The sequence below is a fragment of the Lycium barbarum genome, chromosome 3 (assembly GCF_019175385.1).
Source record: "Lycium barbarum isolate Lr01 chromosome 3, ASM1917538v2, whole genome shotgun sequence".
Classification (NCBI taxonomy): Eukaryota; Viridiplantae; Streptophyta; class Magnoliopsida; order Solanales; family Solanaceae; genus Lycium; species Lycium barbarum.
The window spans coordinates 120,971,240-120,982,637 of NC_083339.1; the positions used below are offsets into that span (position 1 = coordinate 120,971,240).

The following is an 11,398-nucleotide window of genomic DNA, read 5'->3' on the forward strand; positions in this document are numbered from 1 at the left end:
TGTATGTACATGAATTGTAACCGTTAGGCTACAGATAAAGAAGCATAACAAATACTTCGTAACTTCTACAAGATCTTAATTAAGAATTTAAGACTCGTTCAATTGACAATATTTATTAAAGAAACAAATTGGTACTTCTTTGCATTCTGAAGTATGTCAAAATTTGCTTATGTATATGGTAGTCTGGGAGCAGAGCTACAAAGCACTCTGCTATTCCAGTAATGTGCTAAGAAAGAAGTGTCATGTTAAAGAAAAAAACTGTCCAATTCGCTTGGCCTTCGCAGCCTCTTCTAGATGAAGATGTTCGATATGACAAAAGTCATGGAAAACATTTTTGTTAAGGAAAGATGACTCCCGTCATACCAAACACACCTTTCTTTTCGGCTTCCATGTACCTCAACCCATCAACTCAAACATGACATGCTGTTTAAACGTTGAAAACATATGCATTCTTCATCCTTACAGACTGACAAATTCTTAGGCAGGACAGATAGAAAAGACAGCATGAAGTGGGCAAAAGAGGGTTCAGTCAAGGGAGGCAGAGTTTAGCAATCCTGGCCAAAACAGCCACTTCCACAGAACAAGTTTTGCAAGTTTGAAGCTCATAAATCATTGTATCAACTATACATAAAACAGGAACGTCAACGTAAAGGTGCTGGTCGCTTTTTACTCCCTACCTCACCTGCGCAATATATCCATTTACGGGTACAAAAATAAAACGAAAAGAGGAACAAGAAAAAGACATTGCCTTTTTGCTGGAAAAATAAGCACCAGCCTGAGTTTGCACAAAAAACTTAACAACATTACATTCCTGTACAGTGCAGGAGTTGATAGTACATTCCAAAATACAACCCAACAATATGAGGGATTAAACATTACAAATTACATCAGCACCGAGTTTTTATATTGTACATTCTTACTTGCCAGTGCCTCGCGATGGCCTAGAATACCCTATTACAACGGACAATTTCAGGGAAGTCGATCTACAGAGGAAAACTTTCAAGGCACCTCCACACTTTGAGCATTACTTGCCACACAAACTTGTCATGGCATTTCATCTTCTAGGGCTGAATAATAAAGCAAAGAATTAGATTACGAAAGGCATTGCATGCTATTCACTTTTTTTTTTAATTGTTGGTTTCATGGTTTGTACTGGCACACTTTTTTTTTTTTTTTGTCATGCTATTCACTTTTTTTTTTTTAATTGTTGGTTTCATGGTTTGTACTGGCACACTTTTTTTTTTGTCATGCTATTCACTTTTTTTTTTTTTTAATTGTTGGTTTCATGGTTTGTACTGGCACACTTTTTTTTTTTTTGTCATGCTATTCACTTTTTTATAATTGCTGATTTCATGGTTTGTACTGGCACACTCTTTTTTATGTTCTCTCTCTAAATGCCAACTTCAGGGTCGAGCTGAACAGAGAATAAGATACTTACTGCTTAAAATAAACCCTTGAAGCAGGCTTTGAGCTCTCTCTGCTTGCTCCGGTGTGCCTGATATTTGTATGATCTTCTCTGTTACCTCGGGTCTATCTTCAACCAATTTAACATTTGCTCCTGACAACTGTCAGCAATAAAATAATGTAACTGTAATACTTGCTTTAGCCAAATGTGATTCTGAAATAGTGTGTGCTGAAGAAGCCGAACTGACCTCACTAATCTGAGCAAGCTTATTTCTTGATTTTGTTATCAGTTTGGGCGCTGCATGTGGAGGGATGACAACTTCCAATATACTTCTAGTGACCAATGTTACATGCGTTCTGGAAAAGAGAAATTTAGGTTCAAAGACAGCAAACTACCATGGTTTAAGAAAAAATAGAGAACTGTTACCTATTCAATCCGCTCGGAATATCTTCACGACGCTCACTTTCATTTTGCTTGGTTATTTCACTGGCAGACGCCCCAGTTTCCTACAAAAGATACACCTTTTTAGGGAAATATACCAGGGGGTTGTGAATCCAGGCTATCCTGCTACTTGAAATTTCTTTGATACAACTACGGCTATTTGGCAAGCTAATTATCCGGCTCATTGGGATCTGACAGTAAAGGTCCGGAAACAAGCAGGAATAAAAATTAACTCACTTTTACTGGTTGTGCCATTGGTTTGGCTGGTGCATTTTGATAGATTGAAGTTGGAACATCGTTCACACTGTAGTTTTGTTGAGATGGAGATGTGTTGTTGAAGGGATTTTTGTCTGCTCCAATAGTATTCCTAGCTGGGCTTGAGGCAGGTATTGCTGGTGAGGGTATATCCTTTTGAAAGAACTCCCGATAAGCATAACTCCGAAGCCTCGATGTCACTTCAACAAGAGCTTCTCTAGCTGCCGTGATCTCTCCAACAATCTGGAGATTTGGAGAATTACATAGCATGTGAAAACACAATGAGTTCAACAATTGGAGCCCACTACTGCTCTAATCATTATTTTGAATTCTCTCAAACTCTCTTTTACACAACCAAGACATTTAGGAAAATTAGTAGCAGCTGATAAAATTGCAGACACAAGATTCCCTTTGTTGAACAACCCGTGCATCTTGAGAAAGGAATGCACTGCCCAAATATGCACCATCTCTGGTGCACATATCAACTAAAGAACATGAGATCAGATTAGCTACATGGGTATCATCAGAAGCTTAAAAGAAAATGGACAGACCTGTATAATTTCATCGGTCCCTGACACACATGGTGGAAGTTCTTCCTTTGGTACAATCTTGACAGTAGCACCAGTTATTTTCTGCATCTCAGATAATGGTCCATCTCTTCCTCCCAAACATTCAACTTCATCTGTTTGCACAACTAAACGAGTTGTAATAACATTTTCCTTATCCGGAGCAAGATCAACAATGCGGGTTTGGATATGCAAAAGAGCTTCCTGAGCAGGAAACAGCTCATCATCTGGACCCTAAAAGACAAATGTAAACCAGATATCTTTCAGAAACTTCTAAGCACCATTCTAGAAAGATATTTTATGAGGCTAAGGAGAACAAAGCTAATGAAATCCTATTCGAGCAAACAGCAAACTAAAATTAGAACTTTCATAATCAAAAACGGCAATAACTTACTGAGACCTGAACAAGAAAGAGGAGAGGGAGTACCTCATCAGACGTAATGATTATGACCTGTTCATCTGAGCTGGCAACGGGATTCAAAATCTTGACATCCACACCAATTTCGTTCTGAAGCAACTCTATAATTCCATCTGATTCCCCAGCAACAGTATCAACCTTGTCAACTGGGCATAGAATTCGGAACACAAGATCTTCAACATACATGACCTGTCCATTCTCATTGCCGGGACTGATTCCAGATTCAACAGCATATCCAGACGAGGATGAGGAAAAGTTGTTGCTTCGACCACTGCTCATAGAAGCAGGCAGCCTTGATCCAAAAGTAGACCCATTTTCAGACATCCTGCGATTGTTCATGTGAGGAATAAATTCATCATCAGGAGGGACAAACCGCTCAGGAGAATGTTGCCGGCCAGGAAAGTGACCACGATCACGATGCTGGCTCTCCCTCAAGCGTGAGGAAATAATTTCTACAGCCTTTTTCACCGCATTCATTTCCCCAACAACCTGCAAGCAAACAAGCCTCAGACATAACACACAAAGGTGAGCTAGTAATGATTGCTCTTCAAGCAGGCATTAATTATCCAATACAATCCACTGCATACATTTGCCACAAGCGTGGAAAACCTTACACCTAAATATCATGATTTATATGATTCAGAATCATCAAACACAAGAAAATTAGCTTATAAACCAATAGCAGCAGTGTTTTAACATTCTTTAATTAGAAATCTCCTGTGCAATACATCAGAAAGAAAATATTTAAGTGCACTGTCTGAGAATTACCTTAACGTCAGCAATATATCACAGCAACTATGAGGAAAGGCGAAAATAATCGCAAGTACAATATCCTTTTTAGACGTTCAAATGAAGGCAACGAACTGCATAAATGTATCAATTTCTTTTTTTGTTTGAATTCTTTTCAAAACCATAACCTGGACTTCCAAAGGAAAAACAATATGGTGCAAATGCAAATGTTCTGATGGATTCAGAAGGAAAATCGAGCAGGATATGGTCCAACATAGAGATGTTTAGCCATCAAAACAGAAAGTGCAATGCTTAAAAGAATAGCCCTAGAGTTTCAGCAGATATCTACATGATCACCAGGACATACAAGCTCCTCAAGGAAATCAACAGTTAATTTGCTCTAATTGCTTAGAAACAAATTTGTTAGTGATGATTCATATTTAAATAACACCTTGTGAAACTCTCAGCTGAATCATTAAAATGAAAGCTCATTTTGACATACATATTGACCTCCACCCAATGGGTAAATACCGGACATCAAATACCTCATTTGAAATACCCATTCAAGGCATTTTACGCATACAGGAGTAGGGAAAAGGGAAATCAAGCATCCTGATATCATGTTAAATTGTGTCAACCATCAAATAATGGTATGTTAATATGCAGTAGTCACCAACTATAGGACTCCTGTGTATGTAATAAACAAGAGAACTAAATTGCAACTAACACTAGACCAAAGTCTACTTCAGAATTGAGTATTTGTGTGAAATGCGCCCCTGCTGATTCTACCATCAGCTTGTTGTTATCCCTATGTCATCATTACATTTTATAAAAAAAGAAAGCACCATATAGTCTCAGACAAAAAGAGCCACTTTCTGGATGCAGGTTCCAGTAATGATATAACCAAGGCCAAAGTATGTTACAGGTGCTGCTTTATTGCAACCTAAAAATCAGTATCTCCATCCCTCGAATCCCCTCTGAAACAAAAGAACAAACAAGAGAAAGACCAGAAAGAAAACAGGATTTTCAAAAGAAGTACAATCAGTCGCAAGAGAATCAGCTGATTTGCTTCATTAACAGGGTCCAATGGTTCATTGAAGAGCGAGGGGTCTTAGACTAAAAAGGAGAAGCAAAGATTGGAATTCTTGATGACTAAATGTGGCTACCTAAGAATCACAAGTCATTAATCAGACAGTGGCAACATTACCATCTAAATTACTGATCAAAAAACAATCACAAATAATTAAGCGCCCACGAATCAACTGGTCCATATCTAACATGTAATAGACACTAACTTTTCCCCAGAAGGGGATAATGAAATGTTATTCACACTTCTTGACAGACCAACTGAACATTGAGAAGGGAGAGATACACTACTAAGCAATATTAGACTTAGACGAGCTTCAATGGAGTGACATGGACAATGAAGATTCACATAGCCAAGACCAACTTGCCTGGAATTGAAGCATAGTAGCAGTTGTTGCTATCTGTAGATACACTACTCAGCATATAGCAGATTTGGGTTGTCATAATGTAATATCAACCTCGCCCCGGTATTAACCAAACTCAGGAAAATAAATATAGGTGCTCAAAAATCACGGCTTAAAACATTAGGCAATCATTAAAATGTCATTAGGCATGCATTATTTAAGCCATTTTGGTTCAGATCTCCTTCGTTCTTGTATGTCATCTAAACTCAGGTATCATCGGTCTTCTTGTCAAGTGAATAAGTGTTTTTTTTTTCACTTAGGATACATGTTGCAATATCAGATGACCCTAGTTCCCAATGGTAAATAATTTTTTTAAGTAGTTGTCTTTGTCATTAGTTTCTTTCTTCAGCATCTATATATGTGGTTCAAGTAATGCTATGGTTCTGGGTCACTTTATCAACAACGATGTATATAAGTCACGGTATAAGATGAAAACCTGAACAATCTCCTCTGACATTGAAACGCAACGGGGCAAACTGTGATCTCTGGGCAAAATTCTAATATGTGTCTTAGTCTCCATCCTCATTTGCTCAATAATTTTCCCACCTTTCCCTAACAAGCATCCCACATGCATTCTAGTCACAACCAACCTCGTCACAGCTCGATTATTCCCACTAACACCCCTCATCCTAAACTCCTCTTCCACTTCAACCCCACCACTACTATACCCTCCTCCACCAGCTTCACTATCCAAAATCCTCTCATGTATCAACAACAACGCCTCCTGAGCTGGCGAAAACACCGGCATTCTACCATCAGGGTCCCTCCTTCTCGTATCCGAAATCTCAATAATCCTTTCATCATCCCCTGGAATCAATTCATGTACATTCACCCATGCCCCAGTGTGCTGCCTAATCGCCTTAATAATACTCCCTGATTTCCCAATAACACCACCTGCCTTAACATCATGACATAAAATCCTGTAAGTAGTAGTAACCATCAGTGAAGGGTCTTGCATTTTCCGGCCACCACCACCACCACCACCAGAGACAGGTCTGCGGTGGTGGGTAGGTGGTGCAAAATGATGATTACCACGTGGGTAATCACCACCATATCTCTGTTTAGTCCTGGGTAAGTTCTCAGAATCGTAATCTTGGTCATAATAGTACCTCTTAGATCTTGATCTGTCCATTTCTCTTTGGGGGTTCAAATCTTGGAAGTGTGTATGTATCTCAGTGAATCTTGGACCCCCCCAAAATTACAAAATTAAGCTATTAGACTAGTTAGGGTTTCTTGAAAATTTCAAAACCCTAGAGAATTTGGAAAAAAGGGAAATGAGTTGAGTTCAGCTTAACCACTGATTAAGGAAAACGGCATAACCAAGTGAGCATCTTCGTCAATCTGTTCACCATTGTTACTTTAAAATGTTTGTGAAATTCAATTGTTTTTGCTGTTCTGCTTTCCTTCTTTCTCTCTCCCTGTGCGCCGCTTTTTATAATCAAAAATCTGCTTTGATTGTAAGGATTTTGACTGAGTGGACCCCAGCTGTGTTGGCCGTGTAACTCACGTTCACCGCTTTACCGTCGTCGTTTTGTGTGATTTAAGGTTACTTTTTTTATCCACTATTATAAGGAAATGAAGACCGAAGCTTCCTTAGTTATTAGACTTGTAGTCATACTCAATGTTTTTGGGTTTTGTGGGGCTGTAGTATTTGAGTTGCTTCTGTCGAGACCTAATGCATTACTTATTATCTGTACTGTGTATTAAGGTGTCCAATGCACCGAACAAAACCAGATGGGGTAATAAATAATTCGTCCAAACTTGAATAGATTTGGCGAGTTATTTGTTGGGAATTAGCTATTTGAGTTTGCTTTGCCGAGAGTTAATGCATTATTATTTGTACTGTGTACTAAGGTGGCAGATGAACGTATCAAAATGAGCTGAGTTAATAAATAAGTGGATTAATAACCCAGCTCAAACTTCAATTGATCTGTCGAGTCATTTGTTGGGAATTAACTGTTTTTACTTGCTTCTGCCGAGAGCTAATACATTATTGTCTGTATAGTGTACTAGGGTGTCAAATGGACAGATAAAAATAAATTGAGTTTAATAAATAAGTAGATCAGTAGCCCGCTCAAATTTGAATAGATCTAGTGAGTTATTTATTGGGAATTAACTATCTGAGTTGCTTCTGTCGAGAGCTAATGCATCATTGATTGTATTGTGTACTAGGGTGTCAAATGGACGGATCAAAATAAGTTGGATTTAATAAATAAGTGGATTAGTAACCCGCTCAAACTTGAATAGATCTGTCACCCCCAATTTTACTCTTCTTCATTTCCACTAAATCTCAAACCCCTAAATTAGACAAAAGTAAAGCTTAATTTTCATCTTAAACAATCAATTCTATCTAGGCAAAAATGTAATTGCAAACATTATTTTTCCGACTTAAAAGCAAATCTATTTTTTTATGCAAACGCTCAAGAAATAATGAAATTTAATGCAATAATGAACTAATGTCTTCTTTTCAATAGCTCTATTCTATGATTTGAAAATTTAGCACACCTCAGTGACTATCAATAAGGAACAAACAAATTTAAAAAAAAAAAATAGCATAAACACCGAAGAACATGAAACTCAAGCTTAAAAACAGAAAAAATAAATGAACAATCAATATAAAATAAAAATTAAGCTGTCTAAATTTTCATATTATGATAAAAAAGTAAATACCTTAGATATGGTAAATTCCGTGTCGACTTATCATTTTCAAATAAAAACTGTTTAGGACATTATTGTTTTTTCGCTTTTTCAGGTGACTTTAAATTTCATTTTTAAACTGTAAAGAAAATTAATTCTATTTGTTGCCGAAAAAGAACTCAAATAATCAAACATATTTCTACTCAATTAGGAAGCTACTTTTACCAACCCAGAAGCAAATTAAAGATGACACAATAAATACCATCTCCTTCATAAATGATGATTGAGCGCAATAAAGCTTGTTCTAACGTCGAGAATATTCGTTTTGTATATTTGTCCGAAAATGACTGTGCAAGAAAATACAGAAATGTTAAACGTATAACTTGTGGAGATGCAATAATTTGAAAATAGAAAATAAGAAAAAAATATGCAATGTAAATTATTGGAGGTTAATAGACTCTTCTATCTAATTAGCCAAGGGTGCACCTTATATGTATTCTCACTGTGTTGAAGCACACATATAATGAGAGATTAATGATTTATCTAATTAATCACAAATTGACACTCTAATTTTGACAATGAAAAATGAAAATGATAGCATTTACTGATTCAAAACTTTTATCTAAGTGTTCAATACAAAATTGATATACCGAAATAACAGTAGTTAAGAAGACGAAAAATTTTGGACACTTACTTTGTCCTAGAAAAGGGAAACCTTAGGAAATATCCATTTGTCATAATGATGTCTTCCGGAGAAAACCGTAATAGCCGCAAATCCCAAGCCTACCACTCGGTGACTTCTTTTGTTTTTTCTCTTATAGTAACGGCTATAGTTAACGAGTCTTATAGGTTTTTCAATTGAGAGTCACGAACTTAAGCTTGTTGTATTTAAATGCGTAATGACTTTTGGGCGGAATAGGGGGGTCTAATAAATAGAAAAAGATAAATAGTATCTATGTTGTATTGCATATTTATTATGTAGAACACCGTGAGGGTGAATATCACTTGACTCTTTTAAAAACATATTGCCGAATTGTACATCTTCCCTTGTCATTGGTCTTCATGTTTTTGTCCTATGTCTCAAAATTATTATATTTTATTATTTCGTTATTTGAAAGTAATTTTATTTTATTCATGAAGGAGTGATGTTTTAATTATAATATAAAGTTTATTGATTATTTTCTTTTAGGGAAGTGAATTGCATAGTATGATAGTAATATATTGTAACACTCCTCAAATTCGGGTTAGGTGTGAACATGTTAAATGAGTATTAATGTTACATTCTAGATATATGAAGTCATATTGGGATAAGTTTGGGTGGAAATAGTTGTTTTAAGATCAAGACGAATAGTGAGGTGCCCAAGGTGAAACAGAGTTGACTAAGTTTACGGTAGGTCTGACTTCCAGCCTAATTACGTGAAAATTCATTGAGAATTTGAGAAAACTTAAAACATGAAAGTTGTAGATACTTGAAATACCTTCCAACCATATATGGTAGAGCTAAAATGGAGCTCTTTGCTCGCACATAACCTGTGTCTAACAAATTTTTGGCCTTGTGCGCTATCTGTGTGATGCATAGGTGTTGCACGTGGCCTAACGTGCGATGGGGGTGCGATGCACATGTGCTGCATGATCCCCTTTGTTTGGTTTCGAACTATATAAGCTTCTAACTTTGTCAAAACCCTTTCTGTCACGACCCGACTAGGGGGCCATGACGGGTACCCGGAGCTGACTACCGAGCACCACTCATTAGGCTAATCATCATAATCCACTTGAACATATATAATCTCCAAAGCAACCCATATTTATATACATAAGCCCTCACGACTACAAAATGATATACAAAAGCACAATGTGATCATCGTGGGACATTAATAACCCACACGTACGTATCTACGAGCCTCTACTAAAGTACTAGACATAAGGACGGGACGGGACCCCGTCGTGCCCAAAATATATATACGCAAAAGAATATGATCATAAGTAGCACCTCCGGAATAATGGGGTGCTCCTGTGAATCTGCTAATAAGCTTCTACGAATCCGCACCATCTCCCTGTCTACCTGTGGGCATGAACACAGCGTCCAAAAAGAAAGGATGTCAGTACGAACATTGTACTGAGTATGTAAGACATGAATAGTAATACCATAATAAGGAAAACAATGAAACATGAGCTGAAGATATAACCTGCTTAACCTTTAAAGGAAAACACATGTATGCATGTCATATATACCATCATCGTTAACCCTCGTCCGGGTAAATATCACACGCCGCCCACTAGTGGTGTCATGCCCGGCCCTCTAGGCACGGTGTATTCATAAGCAGCCCGCCTTCGCGGTGTCATGCCCGGCCATCTAGGCGCGGTGTAATCTCAAACCGCCCGCCTTTGCGGTGTCATGCCTGGCCATCTACGCGTGGTGTAATCTCATCATCATATACATCTCATAAAAGCATACATTAGAACTCAAATACAAACTATGGCTCTATCTAGGTGACGTAAGGTCGAGGAACCCCGATTCCATTATGGAGTAATCATAATCATCGTATCTCACCTTGAAGGAACTAACATTATAAGGTGAGTGTAACAACAATGAATATCATCAAGGAGTCATTAACTTCATAAGAATATCATATCACAGGCTTTGGAATCTTTAGACATATACTCATCATTTTCAGTATCGTGTTCACAACATATCTCTTATCTCTATCTCATGAGAAGCTCTTTATAAACATAGACTCATAGTTTCCGGAATGTAAGAAGGTCATGGAAAGATAAAGGGAATCATGTCATAGGAATCTTGCCTTAGAAAAGTAGGGACTAGTCTTACATACCTTTATGCCTTTCTAACTTGCCGACTATACGCTCCCTTCCAGGTTCGTAATTCTACATTCAAAGGAATTCGTACTAGAATTAGATAGTTGGAAACGTACTTAATCTTAAGCTAAAGCTAACGAAAATTGGGCAGCATCTCCTTTATTTATACAACTTTCTCCATACTATATAACAGCTCCCAAACAACAATAATAACATTCTTAAAATCATGATAAACAACCTTCATCGAACTATACCTTATTCAATTCTTCCAATCCCATTTCAAATCACCCATAACCAACATTATCACACAACATCGTATTCGTTCTCATATTATACTTCCTTAATGTCATTTGTATCGTTTACAACAAGGTTTTTCTCATAATACATCAAGAGTCATGATTCATGTCAACTAGTATTCAAAAATATCATTATTTTCACATTTGAGCTCCATATTCTATTTTCTTCCATAATCCAAGTCTTTCAATCCCTCAATATTCTAAATAACATGAAATGATCATAAAACTTACCTTTGATAATGTGGGAATGGTCTTTAGATGAAAATACTTCACTCGAGGAAAAACCCTAGCTTTAATCCAAAGAGATTTCTTGACTTTAGGCAACCCTAGAAACTCCTTTACACTTG

At 37.1% G+C, this 11,398-nt stretch overlaps 1 protein-coding gene across 1 annotated transcript; it reads right to left on the reverse strand.

Annotated features, from left to right (window-relative positions):
* Positions 1–729: 729 nt before the first annotated feature.
* Positions 730–6,784, reverse strand: LOC132632104 (RNA-binding KH domain-containing protein RCF3). Its single transcript, XM_060347932.1, has 8 exons — positions 5,741–6,784; positions 3,095–3,574; positions 2,653–2,901; positions 2,084–2,344; positions 1,832–1,911; positions 1,653–1,761; positions 1,439–1,565; positions 730–1,067 (listed from the first exon to the last, which is right to left on the reverse strand). Exons 1-8 carry the CDS (start codon positions 6,434–6,436, stop codon positions 1,045–1,047), a joined length of 2,025 nt encoding a protein of 674 aa, XP_060203915.1. The 5' UTR covers positions 6,437–6,784; the 3' UTR covers positions 730–1,044.
* Between the last annotated feature and the right edge of the window lie 4,614 nt (positions 6,785–11,398).